Source organism: Metopolophium dirhodum, chromosome 8 (assembly GCF_019925205.1).
Source record: "Metopolophium dirhodum isolate CAU chromosome 8, ASM1992520v1, whole genome shotgun sequence".
NCBI lineage: Eukaryota > Metazoa > Arthropoda > Insecta > Hemiptera > Aphididae > Metopolophium > Metopolophium dirhodum.
In genome coordinates, this window is record NC_083567.1 from 11353136 (window position 1) to 11366421 (window position 13286).

Consider the following 13286-nt stretch of genomic DNA (forward strand, 5'->3'; position numbering starts at 1 on the left):
TATAGGATTTGCCACAAAAAACATAACTAAACATAGGTGAGGCCGGGATATTCAGCTAGTATTTTTATAATACCATTTGTTAGGATAATTTATTATCCTTAGTATAAACATTCTAATAACGCAGAAACTATCTATTAGAGTTTTGATCTAGATACACCAGAATTTTGAAGAAAATCATCAGCTAAAAAATTTGCAGTAAAAAAAGGAGTGGAGGGGAAATAGAAGTTTGTATCATCACAGGACACTCCTTGCGTAGTACTGAAAATCAGAATTTGATTAAATTTACTACTAAAAAATCTCCCCGTATAATACGTCAATAATGGTTTTGTCGCATCACACCCATTATAAAAAAAATATTAAAATATATAACATCATAATATAATAATGTTATAATGTGTACCTACCTATTTTTTGATCATATTATTATCTAATGTACTGCAGAAAATAATATTCTTGGACTACCTACGTCATAAACGTAAAATATTTTAACCATATTTGAATCGGGGTTCCGGAATCACTGGTCCGACCCGATGACGTCAGTTTGGGTTGTTCAGTTGCGGTGTAGTCAACCCGTTTGCGTGATTTTGTCGGAACGTGCGGTATAAGCTCTCAAGGATACGTTTAGTCGTAGTCGTTATTCTGGTATCGTGGTAAAAAAAAAAATATTAATAAATTATATTATAAACATTTCCAGCCCTTTGTGTCGTAAATTACGAACAGGTAATCACTGAGATTCGGTACGAGTCGATACCGCGGCTGGGCAAAAACAACGAAGACTAGTGCTGCGCTTCACAACTACCTCCACTGTTGGGGTGGGGTACACGTGGTGGGTTTTCCGTGACGACCGCAGTTGAGTGGGGGCGAGAACCACTTGTTGTATCCGCGTCGTTATATATATGAAGCTCGTCGGACACTGGTCGAGTACAAGTCGATATCGATACGGCGACGGCGACGACTGCGACGACGGTGACCATCGAAGAGTTCTATCCCGTCAATAATAATATCACAAGTCACAGAATTAATATCAAACCGATATAAATCTCGTCACTGACACGCTGATCTCGTCCGAAACCGTACCGAGGGTTCTCTAAGTGTAGTCATATTCATCTACGGTCGACATTCATTGCGCAGCAGCAGAAATGGCCACGAAAACCTTAATTTTGCCCACGCCGGAAAAGTTGAAGGAGATTTACCAGGACCTGGGCATGACCGAAGAAAAGATCGAAGCAGACGTGCAGACCATCGCGGAATGGATGCGTAAACAGCCCCATCTCCCCAACCCTGATGGTAATTTATAATATAATATAATTATATTTTCAAAACTACATGAATTAGGTACTTATTTTAAATAATATTATGATACAATAATATTATATTAATAAGTTTGTATAGTACAGCTTAATGAATTCATAAAAAAAAATGTCATAGTAAATTCTCCACCGTTTAAGAAGTTTTTTTGTTTTTTTTTTTTTTTAATTGTAATAGGTAAGAACATTATTAAGAATACGTATAGGTATGGGTACATAATAATATAATAACAGTACCTATGAAAAACTTCGATTTGCAATGCTTTTTTTATTAATCCATTTTAATACTTGCATGGTTTTTATTTTGTAATTCTTTACATACGATTTTACTGATATTTATAAATTTGTTGATATCTTATTATTGGCAGTTCAGTTTAGTAGGTACTCTTCGTAACGAGTTTTATACAAAAAAAGAAACACACAAACTCAAGAAATACCTAGATATTTAAAGTTGTCACTATATAGGTTTAATGACTTCACGTAATTAATTCAAAGTGCTCAATTACAGCTTACAATAGTTCGTTTTACCAACAAAATAGATTTAATTCTAAAATCAATGTATTTTGTCTAATTACATTATACTTGACGAGTTGAAAATTAAAAACATGTTTGTTGTTTATTTGTAGGTGATGAACGAAGAATTCGTTTGTTTTTAATTCTTTGCAAAAACAGTTTGGAGAGGACCAAAGAGTCTTTGGATCAATATTTCACATTAAAGTCAATGGTTCCAGAGTTCTTCGGTGACAGAGATCCTACTTCACCACCACTCTTGCGATCGATGAAAACATCGTAAGTATACATACTTTATATAGTATTATAATATACTATGCATTTATACATTATTAACGGCCATTATTTACTACGGTACCTAATAAGTACCTATAATTTTTTTAGATGATAAGTTTATTTCATACGCGTACTTCTAATTAGTAATCACGCACATGTCAGGCTTAGTAATTTAAACGCGCAAATACAATTACTGCTGAATTTTCAGAGTCGTAAGAATATAACATTATTCAAACCTAATGTTTTTCAATTTTATAATTGCACACGCTAATGATAATACTATTTATATTATTACAATTCAAATATTAAATAGCCGGTAGTAATAATAATCGCCAACAGTCTAAAATTGTTCGATGATTTTCAGCGTCATTCTATACTAATATTATATCATAACAATAATTATTTATAATAGATTGTATAGCTACCTATATAATATTAGAAGAATATCATAATTAATCATATAGGTACATAATTAAGTAGCCATATTATATAATTGGTACGTACGTAATAATAATATATTAGAGGTAAAATGATAGGTTACATTAAATATAGTTAAATGTAATGATACAACGATCAAACTCGAAATATCATTTAAGATTGAATTCAGTGTAAAGGAAATATTATATTGAAATTTTCTTTTCAATGTTTAGGCTTTTCATTCCTTTACCGAAACTAACACCGGAAGGCTACAGGGTCTCTCTTAGTCGTATCAGAACCCCGGAAATGGATAATTTCGAATTCTCAGACTACGTCAAGGTCAACTTTATGTCCATCGATATTAGGCTGTCCAAATTGGATATGTTCAAAAAGGAAATATTCGTCTTCGACTTGAAAGACATTAACATGGCTCTTCTGACCGCTATGTTACCAAGCGTGAAGAAGTTCGTCTACTGCGCAACAGTGAGTATATTTTTTCTGTTTATGAAATTATACACTATTATTGTGAATTAATGTTATGGATCTGAATAAACATCACACGGGCAGACGGGTTATAGAAATAATATTATTCACAATTGGCTGAGGGCTTGTGGAAAACGGAGAAGTAATTGCCAAACAACGCGTAAACAGATATTAACGGTTTTTGAATTTTTTTTTTATTTTTCCGGACATAATAATTATTATGACTGCCTAATCGTTATATTCGTTTTTTTTTATAAGAAAACACACACATACACAAAATAATAACTAAAAAACGCCGACCGTCGAATCGCATTGGCGGCTTAGTCTCCGTGTATCGAATCGGCGCGCCTATATACCTATTATAATACCTATATATTTCCATTTAATTTATACGCAGACAGTCCTTATAGACATCTATACACCCACGAGTCCGGACGAACCTGCTGCGAAGGACCAGCTGGTCACCTTGTAGAACGATACACCCGCTCAACGCGGTATTGCAGGAATATTATTTCTCTAAAAAAAAATGCGATTTATCGCTGTAGGCACATTTTTTGAATACCACTTTTGCATAGGCATTTGCGAACAGTGTATACACTTGGCTGGATTCCACCACGATTGCTGCATGTCTCCGCGTCTTGCATGGTAAATTTATGGATCGAATCGCGAAACTAGTTAGATCGGTTTTGCTACGTCCTTATGACGATATAGTCGCGGTAACTATACCGGAATTGTTCGATTTCATTGTCAAGGTTGCGTTCCGTCGATGGCGAATAATATCATAATACAAGATAAAGCGTAGATGCTTCGAATTAAATAATAAGTCGTTCGGTGGTTTAGTCCACAGCGTATCGCTTTACCTGTTTTAAATAGTAATAATAATAATAGTTGTATACGATTCGTGTCGGTGTATTCACAAACGTAATAAAATGCGAACGCTGCAAACCCCCACCCACCGATGTAATATTATGTATTTGAATCCGTGGAAAATTATAATAATTATGACGCACCCGGATATGTTGTTTAAAATTGTGGTTTTTTCAAAAAAAAAAAAAATGTTACTACCAGAAATACCAATGTCCATCAACTTACGATGACGCACGTAAAATATTATAATATACAATATATATGTACACAACTCTATATTATTCTACTACAAGTATACTATCAATCAGACAAATTGTTTTGGTCATTAGTTACCTATCAATAGTTGTTAATTATTATAATTTTTCACTAATTAACAATATCGTAATGATAATAACGTGTAGTACTACAAAACCAGTTGAAAACTGGCCAACTGCTAAGCGTGTATACTTTGACATGCCAGAATACTTCGGAGTGGTTTTACATTTTATACAAAATTACAAACTAACCGTTTTAAATGCTAACTTTGACGGGGTCTTGGATTTAAGGCTTGTGAAAACCATATGATAATATTAACCTAATCCATTTAGAGTTAAACGTAGCTGTGCGTCTAAACTGTAATGGTGTATAGTCGTTACAATATTTGATTAGAATAATGGTTGTTTGTATTCGCAATGTAATTTGGCAAAAACTATCGAACTTAATTGAATCAACAAACTTTTGTGTGCCATATGATATTCTCATTTTTTATTATTATATTATAATATTGTAGATAGGTTTTGTTAGGCTATAGGCTACCCAATTATATAATTGTCATGCAAACATTATGTCGTTCAGAGACAAACTATTGTGGAATGCTCGTTAGGATACTAACCTCGTTTGTAATGAAATTTTAATAATATGTGTTTTAAATCATGTTTTCAGACGGCCTATCCGTTGAGAATTCAAGAAATCCACATTATCAACATGCCCAGCTACGCTCAAACAATGGTCAACATGGTGCTGAGTGTTTTGAAAAAGAAAATCGCCAACAGGGTGAGTTATGTCCGACGTGTTTTGAAACGAAATATTGTTTACAATAAAGACTATCCCGATAATAACGCCTGTTTTTTTCTCATCCCTCCCGTTATAGATTAAAATTCACAACAGCCTGGAAGAGTTGAAGAAGCACATCAGTGTGGACATCCTGCCTCTGGACTACGGCGGTACTTTCCCGAAAACTAGTGAAGAACTAATCGGTGAGTAAATAATCACGATCATATTATAAAAAATATTATAGATCCAATAACAGTACAACAATAGATGCGGTCTTTGTTTTTTAGTAATTTTCAAAACAATTTCTAATAGATTTTTGGATCTTTCTATATAGTATAAGGGTACAATGTACCCGGTAAATATAATTGTAAATAATGTACCTACTTTTTAATAATATACTAAATTATTACAATGCGCGTGATTTATGTAGGTATATTATTACTATACTTTAACATTATGACATAACTGACTATTGTTTATAATAAACGTCGATAAACCTATTTTCACCAAACCAGTAATAATAATAAAAGAAAACGCGCAGGTACCTCACCCCATAATCGTTAAAAGTATTTTTATTTTTGTGATTTATTTTATATTGTTATAATATTGTTATTGAGCTGCCTCCTTGATATTGTTTTGTACACAAACAACAGTGTGATAATATATAGAATATTATTGTCGGTTGATACGTATCGAGTTGCAATATTGTGCATCCCCAGTTTAGAAGGTATAGTATATTATAGCAACCACGCAAATAATATAGACCTACCTACGACCATTGACGATTACGACCTACGTATTACGATTACCATCGTGGTATAAACAACATGGTATACGATAGCGAATAGGTCCAGATTTTTTTAAGTCAATGCGCATAACGTCACTATTGCTTACCATAGAATATTATAATATAACTGCAGTTATTTAATTATTATAATATTGTTATAACTATAATACACTAAGCTATGTCACGCCTGCTTACCGAAAGATCTATCATTCAATAAACTATAAAGTCCGATCAAACATTTTTTTTAGCACGAGGATTATACTGTACTGCAAGACCATATAGGTTAATGTCTCGTCGTCAAAATTTTTTTTTTTTTTTTTATTTTCGAATTAAGAAAATTTAACAATCTGTACTCGTGGTACAATAAGCTTAAAATATATTTGAATACAATAGTAATAGAATTAATACAAACAAAAATGCGGCAGCATTCATTTATATGTAATGCTATTCTTATTTAACATGAAAAATCGTGAATTGAAGAGACTGTCCAGCAACAGCACTTCGGCGAGAATTTTTTTTTTTTAAAGTTTAACGTATAGTCCTGGGTATTATGCTAACCAGTCTCTGGGCCACTTACGCTGGAGTCTCCTTACCGTGTTACCCGGAAGGGAGTGTGATGAAAGATCTTTAATGAGGGGAGCGTCGTCAAAATTAAAAATTGAACGTCATCAACAATAGTATTAATTGTAAATTATTATTATTTACAGTAGTAATTAATTAGGTAGTGTTACAATACAGTAGTGGTTTTCGTGACTGTGCGACGAAACGTTTTAAACTTTTAACGATCCATAACAATATGAATTATTATGTTTTACTATGACGTGTTATATATTTCACGCGGACGATCATCGGCTCTGCGCGCGTCGTTTTTAATATTCACGACCGTTTAGCACCTCGGCTGATGTGTAATAATACATTACCTATTATTACATATAACCTAACCTAACACGATGAGTCGTCTGTGACTGATGTGAACGTATATTACGATGTCTGGGTTGTCGACTTTTTGGTTTTCGACGATTTGACGTGCGTTTTGCATTAAGGGTGGCCCATTTTCTAAATTTTCTTCAATTCTATACAAATGTATTTTAATACTTTTCCACTTATATATACCACTTTATTAACAAAATTAACTGCATGGTGAAAACTCTCAGGCCTCGCGTTGAATTGTCGGATTTTGATTACTGTTTTTTTTTTCTAAAAATAAAAGATTTTTAAAGCTCGCGTTGAAATCCGGATTTTTATTTTATTTCAAATAATGAGAAAATTAAAATTTTCTTTTTTATTTATAGATATGCCCATTATGATAAAGTATAACATAAAAAATATTTAAAAACAAAGTTAAATTCGGGGTATAGGGTATTTACATCTATCAATAAAAAGAATAATAATGAAATTCGAAATTAGGTTGATTCTACCGGATAGGATGTTCGTTATAATTCCCGTAGAGCGTATTTTTGAGGAAAAAATTAAATTAACATCGGGTGGCTTTGATAAAAATATGAACGCGTGTGTCTTGAACACAATAGTTAATGCTTCACTAGAATGACGTAATAGGAACCTAATTTAAATAAGTAATAATAATGTTACTGCTTTGTGAACGAATAAATAATGGAACGGGCTATCGCGTATTTAAAATTATACCCTCCGGGATCTTTTATTTCCTTAAATATAATAATTGCGTTCGTTTTCCTTTATAACAACACCAACAACAACAACAATAATATATTATACTCGTTTGTTAACTAAAAAACCGGATTCCGATGCACCGACGACGGTGACTAATACCAACCAGAACAACCTATGCAGACAAGCAAGAATGCTACAATTTATTAATGTTAACTCTTTGCTCTCTAAGCGTCATAAAAAAAATAACCAAAAACCCGTCCTCTTTATCGACGTGTTCGAATACCTGTTTTTTTGTTATCACTGATGAATTGAGTGACGAACGAATACTATCTATATCAACTATCAACTACCATCTAACGCCGGGATTTTTCAGTAATTTTGAATTGGCTACAGTGGCTATAATATTATTAAATTACCTGTTTTTTGCTACGACGTATACTACAACACACAATATTGTTATGCTCGTAAGTGATTTTTTCATCAATTTTAATTTTCATACATTTTACAACGTGCTATTGTATTACTATTTACTGGGAGCCGGAAAAAAAGTACAAAGAAAAAAAGTCCGACTTAATTTTTTTCGGAAAAAAAGTCTGACAAGAAAATTATTATACGGAAAAAAAGTCCAGTTTAATTTAAAAAAAAATAAAATTACTAAATGTATAATATATAATATAAATTTAATTTAAAACTATAAATAATTAAAATTTAAAACTAATATTTATTTTGTTTTCGAATGCAATGGCCAATATTAATTAAAAATTCTTCCACCGTTATTTCGTCAATGGCCACTCTAGAACATAAGTTTTTTAAACGTTCACCGGTACGTTTTTTTTGGTGTTGGAATCACCTAATTCTTGTAACGCTATTTTAGCTCTATCTACTCCTAACTCTTCACGCATTTTAGAAATTAACTTCCATTCATATTTTATCTTATAATACAGATTAATTGTGCTATCTTTATTGCCTTTTAATGTACACGATTTTTCTATCATATATTCTAGTATATTTTTTCTATCTACCTTACCTTAATACCTTCTATTTCTGTAGATTGTGTAACGACGTGAAATTTTAATTCTTTATAGTTTTAAATTATATTAGATCATATCAATCATATATATTATTAATTTTGAATTAATTAAATAAATTTAAATATTTTTTATGAAACAATAAATTAAACCGGACTTTTTTTCCGTATAATAATTTTCTTGTCAGACTTTTTTTCCGAAAAAAATTAAATCGGACTTTTTTTCCGTGTACTTTTTTTCCCCGGATTTTTTTTCCGGGATTCCTATTTACTATATCGTATTACTTAATACTGTACAAGGACTAGTTGTAGAGTTTATTTCGTCTGGCTGTCCGAGTGTCTCGACCAGTATCACAGATTATGACGTATGATATGTAACAATTCGATCCTCGTCGGATTATGCTATTAAACGATTATATTTTTGCTTCTCGGTGTTCGCCATCGCCAAAATATAAATATCAATTTATTATGTCCTTCGTAAAAATAGCATATTTTATTCACCGTCGTCGGGAACACGGATACGACGGTGATACGTGGTGTCGGGACGGAAACGTTTTCGTCTGTATCCAATTGAATATATTATTATTTTGTGTTCACAAAAAAACTGCGAATGTCAAGACCAAACCTCAAATATATAATTTAAAAACGTGTGTATCATAATAATATTAGTGACTACTTAATAATTATTATGCTATACGCAGTACCTATACAAATCATAATGATAGTGTACGTAGAAAATCTTTTTATTAATACCTACCATAATAATTACCAATCATCGAAATGCATTACGACAGTAAATACCATCAAATGTGATACGACGTACCATAACAACGGTATTTGTATCGAAAAAATTCTAAAATTATACGAAATTATACGATTTCCACGTCGACGATATCGATAATAATATTATTATCTCGACAGTCGCCTGCACGATCAAGGCCCATTTGTAAGTTTCACGACGTGGAACAATGATAATATGCACCTGTACTAGAATTTACATAATAATATACGCTCACGCGTATCCATATTGTTTTTCTCCGCGTTCTCCTGAAAATAAAAAAAAACCGTAACTAAAACACCGTCCATGTGATACGCGCATACTAATTATTACTCTATAATAATTGTATAATATTATTCACGACGAGGCCGAATTGATAGTAATAATAATAATAATATTAATATGAGGTCGACCGAATTGTGCGCGCATTAACTACTTAACCATACTATCATTTATCCTAGATTTGTATTATAATAATTCAGATACTGTTTATATAATAATGTATGGAAATGTCGATATAGACTGTTGCTAGTGCGCCATAGACACTTTCGATAGCAATTATTATAATTATTAAGCCGAACTCGGTCGGCCCATGGACACTGCAAGTTCGAGTCTGATACGACAACTTACTATACCCACTACAACAGAATAAACGACAGCTCAAACGGCGGCGTCAACCAACCAAAACGATAAAAGATAAAGCGATTTACCCGCCTAACCTTTTCACTGCCTAACACTTCTATTGTTCACTGACTGCAGGACAAGCTTTTCTTTAACCAAGATCAAAAAAAAAACCTCGGAAAATTTTAAAATTGTAGCGTAAATCGCAATACATTCTACTATGGTACATACATGATTGTCGATATTTGACTACCCCCAAAATCAGATAATAATAATATACATTTTTTTCTCGTGTAAGCGCGTATAGACTTTCATCATGACGAGTTCGCTACACCCTATGGGACAGTGACCTATCGCTGACCTATACAATTAATAATAAGACGTGGTCTCAGATATTTTAAATTACAATTTTTTGTCCGTCTTCGAATCGGTCGTGTGTGCATGTGCAGCGGTTAGTTTTTATTCTCGTGCGATACGTTATAATATTATATTTCTGTTTTGTGTATCTAGTGAAATCAAACGCTAAAGTCAGTTAAAATCGATACACTTTTTGTCGGACGACAGTTATAATATTATACTTCGTTTATCGCTGTTTGGCACTTAAATGTGCTGCAGCTGCGTGTCGATGACGTTACGATTGACCTTTTTTTTCGTTTGATTTCTACAAATCGATCGCTTCCAAAACCTCTTTTCGCACATATCCGAACCACCCATAGCCACTGTTAGTATTGTTCCGTTAATATTTAGGTGTTTAGTATGATATTATTATGTTTTATCTCACGCGTTCGGACCATTACCGGCGGAGGTCCAAACATAATAATATACAATATACGCGTACTTACAATATTATATTATTATCATTCATATTTTTCAGCGTTTGGTTTTCAGAAAAGTGTAAAAGTTTCCTCTGGATTTAAGCCCACCAAACGCTATATATTAAGCGAGTAGGTAGGACTCACGTGGCGGACGAAAGTGTATTTACGATTTTTATGTCCACGCGTGACGCCATATTATTATTACTATTATTATTATATTATACGCTTCATACATTTCCTATATTATTATTATTATTATTATTTGTTCCGCTGTACGTTTTTTACGGTCACATCTATAGAACGACGCGTGTTGCAGTCTGTAAGCTTCGGAATTCGGATACCTGTTTGTCAAAACAATAATATTGAATTGCATCCGCCGCAATGACAATATTATTTTACTCGTTTCGACGTAACCCAACAACAATATCATTTGTTTATAGGTACTATACAGCTACATATATAGCGACATAATATTGTTGTACGCGTACAAAATATTATTATTATATATATGTATGCACGTTATAGTGCGATCGAGTTTTTATTTTTAACCACACCGTTATTATTATGAAACGTGCCGTTTTTATGCGCCGCGATCCGCGCGCATGACATTATTACAGTCCGCGGTTTGTTTAGACTTCAGATAGTGTGTCCGAACGGCGTTGAGAAAATAATAATAATATAATAATACGTGAATCACAAAATATTATATTGTACGGAATAATATAATATTATGTTTCTCAAACGTGGTAATATCTCATCATAATATTATATGAAGTCGATAACATTTATTTTGGACTGGTCGTCAAACAAAAAACAAAATGAAACAAAACACAAGACAAGTAATAGAAGACATTTCGTGATAAAATTTAAAAACATTTACTATGAAATTATTATATTTTTAGTAGGTGGGGGGGGGGGGGGGGTATATTCGGTAATTGGAAACTGATATTCAACTTTTTGTGATATATTATACGTTCGTGCCAATCATCTATACAGATTTTATTATTGTTATTTTAATAATTTTTTTTTTTTTAATTACAGTTGATTGGCAAGAAGAATTGATGAAACACAGGGAATGGTTCCTATCTCAAAATTCGGTCAATTGTGATGAGAACAAAAGGACGAAGAAACCCTGCGTTAAGGTGAACATGTTAGCTGGAGTTGAAGGCTCATTTAGAAAACTCGAAGTCGACTAATATTTTTATGTTTAGTTTTTAGAAATAGTGTTTTTTTTTTTGTGAATTGATTTATTTTTCGTTTTATAAGTTTATCCGACATAGACTCAATAGGATATGTACAGTGTTTAGTTTTTTTCGGTGATATTTTAATAACATGCATTATTTATGTAACCTATGCTTAGTAGTATAAGTCAATCTATCATTATTTTTTAAATAGAAGCTATACAATAGTATGTGACTTAAAAAAAAAATGTGTAGTTTGTACCTTTCTTAACTTCTTTTGAGTTCATTTTTATTATACGCTCACCCATGATGCAGTTATAAGTATTTATAGCTTTTGGCTGTACGATTTCCGCGAGTTTATATGAATACAAATGGTTCAACACGTAAGCACCGACCCAAGACCCTATTAAATATATTACATAATTTTAAATAAATAAAAGAAAAAGAACATTTTCAGACAACCCAACAGCTACACGTGCGTTTGAGAAATGCATTTATTAAAATTACTTTGAAAACTTATATTTTTTTAGGAATCGTCGTGTACATCATAATATTTTTTTGGTCAAACTCCAGAGATTATTCTAGAATGTTAATAATTGTACCTACTTATATCATTTGTTTCGTCCTGATGGTCGTCCTGACATCAGTACTTGAATTGTGGCGAGAGAGGAGAGATCCTCTACTATTTAAAAAGAATATATATATTTTTAGAGCCCCCTATACTTATTATTTTTATTAAAATTGGAGGATGGTGCGTTATTTATAATAAACATTTTTTTTTGTAACTTTTATTTCATAAAACTGTATTAAATTATATGATATTAGAATTCAATTTGATATATTTTACAACTTATTATTGTTATGATACTGAATAGGAATAACCAAGGAATATAATGTAATTGTAATTTTAAAAAAAATTTATATAAATTATTACTATGGGTGTACCTACATTAAATTGTGATTAATTAAAAATATTTTTAAAATGAATGAATTGATATTGTTCAAGAGTATTTATTTTAATCACCTATAAGGAACTAGTGGTCATTGAAATACTGAATACCTACTCATAACATAATATTGTAATATTATTTGTGTGAAGGTTGATGGTTGCCCCACCTCCCAACACACACACACACACACACACACAAGTTATGATAAGTTCAACCATTTCATGAGCTGATGCTAATTTTTTTCAAGTCCATATCTCCAAATACAATAATATTATAATATTATTCAAAATATTTACTCACTCGAATTAAAAAATTATCCAGTTAACCTGATTTATGTATAATTTAATGTATATTTCATACTTGAAGAAAACGTATACGTTTTTCATCGAGTTTTCAATTCCGTTGTAACTAAAAAAAAAAAAATGTCTGCTGTCAAAAATATACTAGACGTTTTTCACGCGAAGTTTATTTTTATATTTCTCAAAATTGTAACGTTTCTGCGAGAGAAGAAAACATAATAATAATATTTTATTTCTATTGAGATAATAACGCAGACATGAATGAATATAAAAATTACTACGCGTCGTTCGTGTACGAATAAATACA

At 31.9% G+C, this 13286-nt stretch overlaps 1 protein-coding gene across 1 annotated transcript; it reads left to right on the forward strand.

Annotated features, from left to right (window-relative positions):
* Positions 1-907: 907 nt before the first annotated feature.
* On the forward strand, positions 908-12717 carry LOC132950215 (alpha-tocopherol transfer protein-like). Its single transcript, XM_061021528.1, has 6 exons — positions 908-1287; positions 1934-2096; positions 2744-2993; positions 4782-4892; positions 4990-5095; positions 11591-12717. The coding sequence occupies exons 1-6, from the start codon at positions 1140-1142 to the stop codon at positions 11743-11745; spliced, it is 933 nt and encodes a 310-aa protein (XP_060877511.1). The 5' UTR covers positions 908-1139; the 3' UTR covers positions 11746-12717.
* The last annotated feature ends 569 nt before the right edge of the window (positions 12718-13286 follow it).

What these genes read in the sequence shown, in the direction of transcription:
- LOC132950215 (XM_061021528.1), top strand. Translation starts at nt 1,140, where the DNA reads ATGGCCACGAAAACCTTAATTTTGCCCACGCCGGAAAAGTTGAAGGAG. An exon ending in AGTTCGTCTACTGCGCAACA is followed by an intron (nt 2,994 to 4,781) that starts GTGAGTATATTT and finishes TCATGTTTTCAG; the next exon opens with ACGGCCTATCCGTTGAGAAT. An exon ending in AAAAGAAAATCGCCAACAGG is followed by an intron (nt 4,893 to 4,989) that starts GTGAGTTATGTC and finishes CTCCCGTTATAG; the next exon opens with ATTAAAATTCACAACAGCCT.